At 41.1% G+C, this 13,924-nt stretch overlaps 1 protein-coding gene across 1 annotated transcript in view; it reads right to left on the reverse strand.

Moving 5' to 3' along the window:
* The window catches only part of LOC108086460 (homeobox protein invected), a 30,365-nt gene extending 27,001 nt beyond the window's left edge, over positions 1–3,364 (reverse strand). The window contains exon 1 of the mRNA XM_017183386.1: positions 1,820–3,364. Coding sequence (XP_017038875.1) covers positions 1,820–3,122 — 1,303 coding nt within the window. The 5' untranslated portion in view covers positions 3,123–3,364. The remainder of the gene's footprint in view (positions 1–1,819) is intronic.
* Positions 3,365–13,924: the final 10,560 nt, after the last annotated feature.

A 13,924-nucleotide genomic window follows, 5' to 3' on the forward strand; every position in this document is an offset into this window, starting at 1 on the left:
ATTTTAATTCGCCGATTTTGTAGCTGACTGCGGCAAATCTCACGCTAAATCATTGTTTGCCATGGCAGCTGCAGCTCCATATAGCCACTCCGAAAACGTTTCCGAATCGGAGGCCCAACGATAACGACGACAACGACGCCATCGCCTACAACATTCATTCAAATTATGGAACCGCACTGCGATCGAGATCTCGTTTTAGTCACGCTAAATTTATACAAAAAAGAGCTTGGAAAAAAACCTAAAAATGAAACTGAGAAAATGAAAAAGCCACAACAATAAACACACCTTAAAACCCCGGAGCGAGTGAGACAGGCAACTCCAGAGCGAAAGAGACAGTCTGAGTGGAGGGGACCGACAAAAAAAAATCGTTTCAAGTTAATTAGCGAGCGCGACAAAACCCACCCAAAAGCGTAGATTTATGCACTTGGAACGCGGAATTCGTTTTTTGGGGATTCAGCTACGAGATTCCCCAACCCCGAAACCCTCTCTAAATAATTATGGGTTTGACATCCATCAGCGTAATGAGTAAATTGCCAAGGAATTATACAAACTCGAATTTATTTGGGGCAAGCTCGGAAAAGCTGTGGAAAATTCGAAATTAGGAAAGTTTGGCAGAACAATTTTTTTCATTATAAAATAAATAGTGGGTACCTATTTATAAAAGTGATTTTCTTTAGCTGCTTGGCTAGATCTCTGAAACGTGTGGATAATTGCTTTAAACTGTCGTAAGTGCTTAAATAACTAATCTGTTCAATCTAAGAAATTGCATCAAATGATACTTAATAAAGCAATTAAATTTGAATCGTTGAAGATAAAGTCACTCCCATAGTTATATGACCATTTATTGTTAATTTAATAATGTTACAACAATTCGATTATCAGTCTATTCGATTTCATTCTGAACACACTTTTTAAATGGTTTAGCAACTCGACTAGAACTTATTGTTAAGTAACTTAGAAGGCTAATAAAGGTAAGCACTTCAAAAGGTTTAAATCACTCTCGATTTACCACTTGAACCACATAATCCATGGATTTACCAGAGATTCCGGGAGATTGCCAAAAACTATCAAGGAATCCGAATTGCTTGTTCAAACAGCAATAAGCCACCCCGTAAATGAACTCCCCAGCATATGGAGTTCGCCCACCCACTCGATTCCCCCACATTTTGTCCATGAAATTATTAGGCAAACGATTACGAATTCCCTGCGGTGGCATAAACTAAATTCATGAGAGTGCCATGATTGCCGGGAGCTCGCTTAAGGGTTGCTTTCGATGGGTTGGGGTGGCGTATTCACACACAAACACATGCCGGGGGTTGGGGGTGGGGGCATAATGAGCTTAAGTTATGTTACATAAGCCATAAGGACATGAAAACCACTCGAGCAGACACTTCACTTCGGGGTGAGTGCTTTGCCTCCTTGTCGCTCCCTCACTCACTATTTCGGTGGTTGGCAAACTAATGAGCTGTGGGTTGCTGTGGTTTGGCTCCGTTTGCCGGGTCTGTGGTGTCTGTCGCTTGTTTGCACAACCGCTTTATGAGCCACCACTCAACAACTCGTCTCCTCGAGTGTGTTTGCATTTGTGGAAAGAGCGAGTGCTAGCACACTATCACTGCCACTAAAATTGATGCAAGCACTCTTAAAAAAAAGTTATTGTTTCTTACACAAATTATAAATTATATATTGTTTTTACTTTTATATAAAAGTTTATAACACAAGTAATTCGATTTTTATTTTATTATTTTGACTGAACCGACGGATAAAAGATTTTCATCTTTTGTAGATGTCAGGCACATTTAATAAAGTAACAAGGACTTACCAGAACTGGGACGATCACTATAGCGGGTGCAGTAGACCCACGCTGGCCAAACGATGGGAGTGCCTGATTCCTCGCCGGACTTGCTGGCCGCTCCTCCCGTGGTTACTGCTCCTCCTGCGGGTGGTGGCGACTTGACCAGGTCCACTGGCGCCACAGTGGTGTTGGTGGTGCTGCTGCTGGTGGCGGTGCTGTTGGAATCATTGCTATTGCTGCAAATGTTCGCCAGCGAGCTGGAGAAACTCAAACTGGAGTTGGCAGCGGCGTTGCTTTGAGCTAAGTTCAAGGGTTTTCCTGATTTCTTGGGCACCTTGAGGGGAGATCTGTTGCCATTGGTAGTTGCAGCTGTTTTACCACTGCCTGTACTGCCACCACTCACACTGCCACCGCCTATATGGCCACTTAATCCTCCGATTTTGGGCAACCTGGATCCAAAATCCGCCTTAAGGATGTTGTCTATGCTGAATTTGAGGGCTCTCTCGTGCAGATTTTCATTGTTGTTGAGGTGATTTTGCATATGATGATGGTGGGCCTGGTCCCTTTGCAGCAGCAGTTGCTGGTGGGGATGTACCGCTCCACCGGGACCCAATCCCAGAGCGGTGGCCGTCAGCTGAGCCAGTGCATCCTGACCGCTGGGCACTGTGGCCGCCGCCGCAGCTGCCATGGCCATTTGCAGCTGCTTTCCCGCTGCCGCCGCTGTGAGGGCATTTACTCGGGCGGCGGCCATCAAATGCATCTGCTGCTTCATCAGCTCCTCGGCGTAGAGCTGCGACTTCCGCAGGAACTCCTCCTGGAAGGATCCCGTGGAGGGCGGTAAGTTCAGGAGCTCCTCGGGCGTTGCTTCGCCGGGCGGTAGAACAGTGGTGGTGCTGCTGAAAGCCGACGGTCGGTAGATTTGGCTTATCAAAAGCCTCTGCCGGGCCTGAGCTTGAGCAGATAATGCCGCCTGGGCAGCTTGGGACTGCTCCTGACCGACGCTCAAAACACTCGACTCACTGCAACAGCTGGCCGGATCCTCCAGATCCAAATCCATTTCCCGCTGATCCTCCTCCGTCTCCTCCTCATCCTCTATGTTCAGTTGCTCCTCGCACTCCGTCGGCTCCTCCTCCTCCTCCTGCTGGACTTGCGGGGAGTTCCCCGACTGAGCCAAGGGCAGGGGTAAGCAATCCGGATGCATTTCACCCACTTCTTGGCCACCTCCTCCTCCCGCTCTTCTCTCCTCCTCCACCTGGCGTTCCTCTGCCTCCTCCAAGGAGGAAATAATCAGCTTGAGCGGGGGCGGTCGACTGCTGGCCAAAGTGGACATCAGTTTTGGGGCTCTGGGTCTTCAGCTTAAAAGTTCACAGGGGCCAAAAGCCGACGGCATTTCAGGGCAGGCCGAAATCGTTAAAAACATCAACCACAAGCCAAATGTATCACTTCGATAGCCAAGACAACGCGATTTTGATTCCGATTGACAACTAATAAACCAGCGATTTTATCGATTCCGACCGTTAATCCGCTCGCCCGTTAAAAACGTAACGTGCGCTGGTTCGAACCGCCGACCAACTGATTCTCTCGCGAACTGAAAGCAAAGCGAGACGGCTGCAGCTGAGAGCCGCCGAAAGAGAATCTCTCTCACACACGCTCTCTCGCACTCTGCGTCTCGCTCTGGCTTTTTCGAACATCCAATCAGCGGCGTCGGGGCGTACCCTACTGTCATCCCGCTCGCACTCGCGGCCTGTCGCCTGTCAGTTGAGGTTATGTTAAGTGTTTGTATATTTGTTAATTAAGTGCGTCGTCGCCCCAAAAAAAGAATATAGGGATAAGAACTCCACTCCATTTACATCTGCGCCTTGTCGTTTTGATTATGCGCTGCAGCATTTAAGTCGTAAATCTCACTCTATGTAGGCTGCCCTCCTTCTTCCTTGCCCCCTCCCTTTCGCTCCTCCTTGCGGTCTGGCATCTGCAGTCCTTTTTTGCTGGCATCCTCCGTCCTGCTTTATGTACCCCACACATATGTGTATGTTTATGTACAACACATGCCACAGCTTCCCCTTCTCCTTTACTCCTTCGTTTATTTTTTCCTTTTTGTTGTTGCCTCGTTCAACGAAAATTTTTGCGCTTTTGATGTCATTCTTGTTGTTGTTAGCTGCGCTTTATAAATCACCACCACAATTTTTGTTGCCCCAACATCTGCCGTGATTTCATAATTGCTTTTGATGCTTTTTTGTCGCAGTTTTATTGTTTGTTGTCGTTTTGCCTTCACACATATCACATCGGACAACATTGATGATAGTTCTGCGTAAATGAATACCAATACTTGTACAATTGCATCCACTTAATCATGGGCGTAAGTTGGTAAAGACCGAAAGAGGGATCATTAACGTATTTTTGTGGCTTAGGTTCACTTAATCATATTCATTATTTTTTTTGCGAGGCAACCTTAATTGTTTACTATTAAAAGGCTTAAGTTCACTAGTTTAAACTCTTAATAGTTGCTTAATGCCTTACCATTTTGTAAATACCCCTTCCCTGACCAACTGAAAGTCATGCGTATGTTTGGGCTTGTCTAATTGGCCAACATATTGCATTGTTGCAGAGCTTTGTGCTCATAAATCTGTATTTAGCTTTCCTTTCAAGTATTTGTGACAGATTTTTTGTGCGGCATTCGTGGGGTGAAAACAGGTTTGCCTTGTTTGAGGTAAGGTTATGTAGGGAATGCTGATCACTCTTTTAATTAAATCAGAAAACCTTAGTTGTAGTTAACAAAAAACCCAGGGAGGGCTGCATTAATTTGCATTATCAAGCCGCGAAGCTCTTTAGCGACCATGTTAGAGTGCTTAATGGGTCATATTTCATATCTTAAATCGACCATCAAAGTTGCACCTTTCCCGGTTATCGCCGACAGATTGGACGTAAAGTATAGGAATTCCAGCGATCTTTTTATCGCTGCTGTTGAACCCATAAAGGCCCTGGATCATGGAGGTTTTCGGGCTGTCCACGCTTTATTATCGCGTCGGATCAGATCGTTGGAACCACGCCCCGAAATGCAAACCAATCCAAGCCAGTTTAATAACTTTGTTGCAGCATTACAAAGCCGCGAGTGCCAGATGCCGACACCACGATAGTATAACCCCCGACCGACGAATTAATCTGGCTTAATTTTCAGCCCTCAGAAGAAACAATTAGACACAGCGATCAAGGGGAAGAAAAAGAGGAGAATAGAGATCATAAAATATCTACAGTCGAGCTTCTCTTAATCACCTTTTATAAGAAGATCATTGGCAACTCGGGTTGAATCATGTCTACTTTATATTACTTATCATTACCAGTATTAGCGTGAGTCAATCTTTTCGCAGCTCTAAATTTTAATGTGCCTAATGGCAGTTTGAGTTACAGAAGTTCGACTATGGTAACCCAAGACCACGAATTATGAATAAAATTAAACGCAATTGCTCAAAATGTCTGAAAAGCAAACTGATTCTCCCCGGCCAACCCCTTCACCATGGCCATTTCCTGCAGATTCCAGGCAAAGCGGAGACATGATTAAAGCCGCGCACGAAACGCTTTTCACATAAAAGACGCCGCGGAGCGTAAGGCGATCTCGCTAGTTAATCGCGCAGAAAATCTTCATCAGAAATGGACGGCAACCGAAAGCAAGAAAAGCAACAAAAAGCATCGCAGTAAAGTTACTCAAACTAAAATAAATACAATCAAAACATGAAGCCTACAACGCAAGCAATAAGTAACAACGACAACACAACGACAACGACAAAAGAGCAAAGCGCGCCGGCAAAACATTACAAGACCTCTATCCCTCTCTCTTTTCCGCCACAGCATCAACTTCAGCAGCAGCAACAACAACAAATAGCATAATCGCAGTGAGTGAGCCGAGGCAGCTCCACCCCCGACCGCCCCCCAACAGCTCCCCACTGGGCACACAATTTAGATGCGCGGCAATAGATAAACTTAAAGAGGCTTTTATTTAAACAAAGCGCAGCAGCAGCACAAGAAACGCCAATGAAGCTGCTCAGTCAGACGGACAGAGAGTGAGATTCAGGCTTTGAGGGGAGCGGATTCAAAAGAGGTTCGTTTGGGGCGGCAATAAGCTTTTCTTTAATTCTTTACACGAGTTTCAATGTTCCGTTCGATAGATTCAACTAAGTTAATTTAAGTCACCGAATTCCAAGATTCTTGAATGTAACTTTAAATGTCTTTATCTACTCTTCTCCTTTTTCTTACACAAGATACAAAAATATCTAAAATATTTGTAATATTTTAAGAAAATTTAATAATATTTAAATTTGTTATGCTTGGTATATATTTTAAGTGTTAAATTAAATACCATCACATACGTCTAGGAGTCCTTGAATGCAGCCCTGTTCCAACTAGCAGTAGCTAAGTGCACGGAGCTGGGGAATAAGAATGGGGACTTGGAGTTGAAGCCTGATCTCTGAGGCTCTGCCGCTGCTGTCGGACGAAGCGCAAAAATGTATGTAGCTTACAAACGAGCAACATCAGAAGAACAGAAACAGAACAGAGCGCGGATGTGGATGCGGATGGGTGCTCTCTTTCTCGCCCGCTAACAGGATCGATGGTCCTCGTTAGCTTCGCCGCTCTCATTGTCAATCTTATAGGACTGTGGAGTTGACAACCTAGCTATTTTAACGCCACTCTCGGCGCATTTCCAGTTACCTATTTAAGTCGGGCTTAAAGAAAGAGCCAACTCTGTTGGTCTCCAATTGCTCTTTTTTCGCTGCTTGCGTTTGTATTGCTGCTTTTCGAGCTGATCTTTTAATCGAATCGTAGCATTTATTACGTTGCGATTGGGGATTGGATTTGGATTGGAGACTGTAATTGTTGTGATTTTGCGGCCAGTTTGTCTAACGTCGTTTAGCAAACAATGGACATGGCTATGTCATAAGTTAAAAAAAAATGTCGAACCAAACAACAAATGGCTAACAATTGTTGCGCAAATTAATAATTTGCTTTTCGGTTTGCGCAATTCGGATTTGACGTGTGTTGTGATTCGATTTGATTTTGCTTTGATTGAATTTGATTTCTTGTCTCAATTGAAATTTGCATAATTTATTCGATGGAGAGCGTGCTGCTCTAATATCAATTAACACGTGACGACAGCCGTAATCATTATCATCATCATCATCGTCGTCAGTCGGCAGTCAAACCCCTTCTCCATTATCCCCCAGTCCGTTCCACTTGTCGACAGTTTGGAGAGAAAAATCAATAACAGGCATGTGGAAATTGTATTTAATTGACAGTTAAATGGTTTTCAACTCGCCATGGAAATCGATTGGGTTTGGCTCGCAGATGCCATTGGGGTTGTTGGAGGCTAAGAGGAGGGGGTTTTCCAAGGGGTGGTGCGTAACAGCCAATTAGCAGTGGAAAAGTTTTCGAAGAAAATTAATAAGTACATATAAAAAAGTACATGTCAAGGGGAGGCAATTTGTCTGGTTAAACTGATAAGGTGGTTTTACAAAAAATTGGGCGGAATATTTAAAACAATTCGCTGATGGGAAGAAGCAATTACAGTGTTTACTTAATTACAGTTTCATTTGTCCCTTTAAGAATAATAAGTAGAAAAAAACTAAAAAAAAGTTTACGTTTTGTAAAAAAGTAAACATTATATTTTTTATAATTAAAGCTGGGCTTATGGGGAATTTTACACTAACTCTATAAAAGCGAATTGGTGTTCAATTAATTTTTATTATCTTTATAATCAAAAAAACTACCTTTTTTGTGTTTTTCTTTAGAGTATAACCCATTTATAACCTTCCAGTTCATTCTATCCCAATTCCCCCAGCGAATGGGTCTCAAAGCAAATAAATAAAACGCGACATTTGAACCAAACTGACAATCACCTAATTACATGCACAAACACTGCCGCACACACACACTAATTGAAGTGCGAGGAGTGCGACGACACAATGGGAGATGGCGAATGGGGAAAGGGAGTGGGAAGAGCTGGGGTAATTGCAAGGCGATGGCCTGTCATCGGTTGTTGTTGTTGTTGCAGAACGCTTAAGCAAATAGCATTAAATAAAAGGTTAATAAATAGCACAAAGCACAAGGCACTGCGGTCGAGCGAGAGAGCGAGACGGACTGGCACAATATGGCCGACAAGCCTGACATGTGTGTGATGTGTGTGTGCTTGCGAGAGGGAGAGGGAAGGCTGGCTTGCGTGTGTGTGTGTGCAAGCAGTTTGTAACGCCTGCTTATTTATGTACGATGGAAAGAGAGGGCGAGAGGAGGGGGTCACTTGGCGGGTCCTTTCAATTTAACCGTCGCTCCTCCATGCAAATGTCAATTGTCAGTTGTTGTTGATTTAAGTTTATTTGGTACAACAATCAACTAATTACGGCTTGTTAAATTGCAGCCATTGAAATGACCATTTAAACCATTCAATTTCAATCGCATGCAATTTACCCATTCCCCCCTCGTTGTCTCCTGCGGTCTACCCCTCTTCCTTCTTTGTCATGTGTCCTGTGTGCGGATACTTATTTGATTTATTCCCGATAATGTCGACAAGGATGGTCACGGTGATAGGATTTTCAACGTAGCCTCAGTATATAAAGTTGATTGCATACTTTCTGGCATCCAACTGGATTGATTGCAAAAAGAAAACTAAAATCCATTTCGTGACAATACTAGTTGTCTTTTATCGTCCTATTAATTATATTACAACATATTAAAAATTAAATTTTTTTAGTCCGGAGAGCTTAATCTACTTGTTGTTGCTGTCACAAATCTTAGAATATAAACAAGTTTTTAAAATGTAATTTTGAAATGTAGAGCATTTTAACCTTTAAAAATTCATTCTGTAGCAAAGTATTACAATGAAGTGGGGACATTGAACAGCTTTCACCTCGAAAATTACCGTAACGCCTACGATTTGTGGTCTATCATCGATAGGATCTGTTTGAAAAAGGAAAAACAACAAAAGCATCATCGACGCCTCTGCAATTTGTTGTACACGAAATGCAATTTGCTTAAAATTTATCGCAATTTAATCATCAACATGGAAATATGCCCCAGAGCGAAAGAGGGAGTGCGATGGAGAGCCCGAGGCGAGAACGAGACGGTGCGAGTGCAACAAAACTATTAACGCCAAACGATCGAGATGCCGGCCAAGATCTTTCTCCTTCTTTCTTCTCCTCCTGCTTCTCCCACTCTCTGAAAAAGGGGATTCAGTGATCTTTCCACCTGCTCCCACCAAACGCTCGAGGCCAAATTCGCGATGGCAAATGTTTTCATTCATGGCAGTCGCAAAAACATGCTGAAGGAGTCGAATGGCAAATGGCCTATACATTTAAAATACGTTAAGTTTTATGGCAAATGTAATTAAGAGACTTAAACCACTTAATCAGTTTAATGTTTTGAATGAGTTTTGGAAAGCTTAAATGAGAACGTCATTTTTTTATAGTTAATTCAAACGACCAAACTCGCATTGATTCCATTACTTGTTATATTTTTCAAAGAAAATGATTTAGCCTTTTAATAAATTGCAACGTTAGCAGTTCCAATTGACGTTAGGAATACCCTATAAAGGCCAAGTTTGAGAAAAACAAAAGGTCAAGCGACCCGATTGGCACAGCCAGGAAGAAAAAGCAGACGGAGCCAGGAAATCGGGGAAGAAGAAGAGGACTTTCGAGAGGCCATAAGCCATAAGCGGTAAAATTTGCATATTTGCCACATTTAATGGTTGTGTTTTTGTTGTTTGGCGCAAAGCAACCGCTTCATTGCATTCAAAATTGATTTGTTCATGACGAACTCATTTCTGCGGGGTTTGGCGGGGGGTGGTAATGGGTAACAGCGAGTCCAGAAACTTATGACTGCTGTTAACCCCTGGGACGAAATGCCAGCGATGAAAGCGGCTCGAACGGACACTGGCAATTAACCAAAAAAAATTGCCAACACTTAACGCCTAATTGGTTGGGGTCAGCGCAGTAAAAATGCTAAAAAAAAAACCCCTAAGAATCTGCGAAGAAAGGCAAGAGTGGAATGCGAACGAAAGTCGAAACTGTACCAAAGATTATATGTGGGTATTTTATCTGCTGGCAGCGGACATTGACATTTTCAAATCGATCAAACTTTTTGCTCGCTGCTGGGCGCCAAAAATCTCATTTAACTTTTGTGACCGGGAAGTGTCAAGTCACTGTAGCAAACGACAAAAAAAGTACACATTTCTATTGATATTTGCACAAAATGACAGCTCTGATTACTGGAGACATTTGCACGCGACACTGACAGCAATTTGGATTTGGGCGATTCGAAAATTTTCGGGAAGATAAAAGAAAGTAAAAGGTTTATGCAAATTATGTTGAATCGTTATTAAATTACTAAGATGACATTTTCTTTAAAGTACTTTTTTCGCTTCTTACCTTTTAAAAAACTTTTTTGTAATAAGTTAGTTCTCAAGTATAATTCAGCTTTTTAACTACATGAACCATTTTCCGCATCCCCCATATAACAACCTTTACTCCTTAATGCCAACTCGCTTTCACAGCTCTGACAGCCATTGCTAATGAGCTTTTAAATGAATAAAAAAGCATTAAACTGATTTTCCCATCAATTCCCAACACCACACAAAACACACATGCAGCCCGACATGGCTGCATTATAATAAACATCATGTCAAGCCAAAAGGTCAGCGGCGAAAGGAAAGTCCTCCGATATTCACACAGCCTGCGGGTCTCATCGATACGGATTCCGAATGCCATTCCTGTTCCCAACCAGCTAACAAAAGTGGCTTAAATCAACGGATGACAATGCTAACGAAGCAGTCAGGCAAAAAATGGGGAAGGATGGGGCTGAAGATGAGGAGGAGCAGCCAGGAGTCGGCACCTGGAATTGAGTGCAAAATATGGCGCACAAGAGAGCCAAGAAACACTTTAAAAAAGCCTCGATAATGCTTAAACAAAATTAAGTTTCATACAGAAATATGAAGTCATTGCCTTTAATTTAAAAGTAGCAGACATCACTTGATAGAACCCATTCAAGCTATACAAATACCTTAAAAATTATATTTTCACCAAAACTTGTTTATTTTGAACTGTAAACTACCCCGTATTGCTCCAGTGTATCCAGTTGGAGGAGGTACTTCTTATGTCTTGTCTGGGCCATATCCATGTTACTTAGCGTCTTAGAGCAGTTGGCGCGTCATGTAGCCAATTAAAAAAAGCGAAAAACGACAAGCGCGAAGAGCCTGAAGACCAGGGGGCGGAGAACGGTGAGCGGAGAAAGGGGGCTGCAGAATTCGGGGCTGAGATTCGACAATGGCGGAGACTGGAGGTGCGGCAACTGGCTGTCCTGGTCACGATCTCAGCCAGAGTCGCCCAGAAATCTAAGCGAGGCAATCAAATTAGGAAAGAAACAAAGTTGCATTCTCCCTGCAGATCTGACCCACAGAGAAGAGAAAAAGGGGATGGGGTTTTGGGGTTTGGGGGGCTTCCTTGCACCGCCTTAATTGCATCCTTAATGTGGCAAAAGCACACACACTCGTATGCTAATAAAGGTCAGGCTATATGCACATCTTGATAGGAGAGTGTCAACGTACCGTTGAACAAATTTCATGCCTGATTTTTGGTTTTTCAAGCTTGAGTTCTTTTTTTTTTTTTTTGGTTTGAACGGCAGCTGGGACATTGCAACATGACACCTCGACATGACAGCAAAATGAGCTTCTGTTGCCCGACTCCTTTTCGAGATCTTTGCCGCACCAGCAGCGGCAGCAACCGGAGTGAGTGACAACTGCAACGGCATGGCTTTCAAATATTTAACACCAGCTTCCAGCAGCAGATTCGGAGCCAAAGTTTCGACGCACCAAATGCATGTGAAATCGATGCCAAAACGAACACTTTTCGCACTCACAGAAAGATATAAACTCGGACAGGGAGAGTGGACACTGGCCATACAGTATATACTAACTAAGGTCGAAGATATATAAGTCTAAATTCTATTCTATGAGTCTTTTTAAGAATTTGTCGAATCATTCATGATTTTTTTAGTTTATGTATGAAAGGATATTTTCGTAGTTTCTGTTTTAAAAGCCTAAGGGGTTCACAAATCTTGTTTAAATATTAATAAAATATTTCGAAATTTTTAGGGGCTATTTACTGTACATTTTGCATTCGGGCAAGGCGTCTCTCTTTGATTCGACCAATGCCAGTTTGGCATTCATTTATTCGCATCTGTTGCCAATTTACAAAACTCAATTTCAGTCTTTTTTGCTTCTCGTGTGATTTTCGATTTCGATTTGGTTTTTGCTGTTTTCTCGCATTTTTTGTCAAACGTTGAGCCGCCTTAATTGATTTTGGCGCTTTAACGAGGCTCAAAGTAAACACACTCCCGGTCAAAAAAACCCATTTGACAGCTTTGTGGGCCGAAACGAACTTGGCTATCGGAGTGTTAATTGAACGCGAAATTGTAACGCGATTGAAATTGTAATGTGTGATTAAAGTAAATAGACGGATTATCAAATTGAATCATTTTTTTTATCCCAACGATATTTTTTTTGTGACCTTAGTTATAGCATCCCATACTTATCGACCTCCAAAATTAAATTGCAAATATATTTTTAGTTTTTATATTTTTTATTTCGTAATCATGCACCCGGTCGTTTTGCATTTAATTTTGGTTGTGTTTTTTGGATTCTGTCAGCTTTCAATTAGTTTTCCACAATATTTGTAATCATTTATCATCGCCATTTTAATATTTATATCTTTTATTATATGTACACCTTTGAAATTCGGACTCTTTTATGGGAGGTATATGGCCCGCAATCCGTATCCGATTCGTAATTACACATATTTAAATGAGTTTTCAGCTCCATGCTTCTAAATGTGTAAGGTTTACTTTATTTCTTTTTTTTTTTTTTTTTTGTTTAGTACTTGATAGCTTATGCAAGAAACAGTTAAAATCGCTTATGCCGTTTATTATTTTCTTATTATCCATAAGTATATTCAATTATCCATCAATCTCTACGATCTCATGTGTCTTGGTTTTTGTGCATCCGTTTAATTTTTACAGTATTGCAAGTAGTCTCAGTTATGTAGATTAAATATTTATTAATTTTGTTTTGGATTTGTTTCCTTAATTACCACAACAAGCGTTTCCAGTTTTCTTATTTGATTTATTAACAATACATTCATATACATTATTAGATAGGGGAATCAGCTCAACTGCAATATGGATTGGATTCGATTCAATGGGCCTAAGTCCCCGAAAAAATTAAAAAACTTACAAAACTTAAAAAAATAGAAATAAAGTTTAACGAAATCAAGCTTTGTTTGAATAAATTATAAAGTTAAATAGTGAAACGATTTTTATATTAATTTTTAATTGCATAAGCCCAATATATAAAATCGATTGAATTCCTAGTAGTTTAAGTTCTATACAGTAGGCTACATGCAGATTAAGCTATTAATACTCGATTGGTAAATTTCACATATTAGTTAGTAATAGAACTTTATCGATAGAGTGAAAGGATGAACTGGGAAAGGATGGGAAGGGTTATTTCTACGCACAGATTGTATCCTCTAGATGTGTCGGCTGCATTCGCTGTAAACAATTTCACATGTAGTTTTGGTTAAGTTCAAATACGAACACGCAAAATGGCTGTATCGATTATATATAATACATAAATATTTGGTTTTAAATATACTGTATAATTCCCTTGGTTTTTTTTTTTTATTTTTTGTTTGGTGTTTACACTTCATGCAAAAGAAGAAGTTTAAAACTGTTAAGTACATATAAAAAATATGAATACTCAGCCTTGTACTGAATGCTGCTTGCAAAAAATTCTGAATACCCAAAAATCAAAAAACAATTGTTAAAAGAAATTGAGAAAGTATTTGTGGAATTAATATTTAATAGCATCCGGAATTCAGAACAAGGCTGCCTATTTTAACTATTGTTAATCGTAACTATTTACAGATATTGTAAAGTACTAGACAAAAATGAGTTAAAAAACTCTTACAAATTCAAAGCTATGATTTCGTGGAAAATGGAAAGATAAAAATGATTACTCGGATATCAGACAGTCGACATTAATCGTTTTTATGTTTATATACACAGCTATATTTACTTTATATATTCTGCTTACTAATCTGC

This window comes from Drosophila ficusphila, unplaced genomic scaffold, assembly GCF_018152265.1.
Source record: "Drosophila ficusphila isolate 14025-0441.05 unplaced genomic scaffold, ASM1815226v1 contig_414, whole genome shotgun sequence".
Classification (NCBI taxonomy): Eukaryota; Metazoa; Arthropoda; class Insecta; order Diptera; family Drosophilidae; genus Drosophila; species Drosophila ficusphila.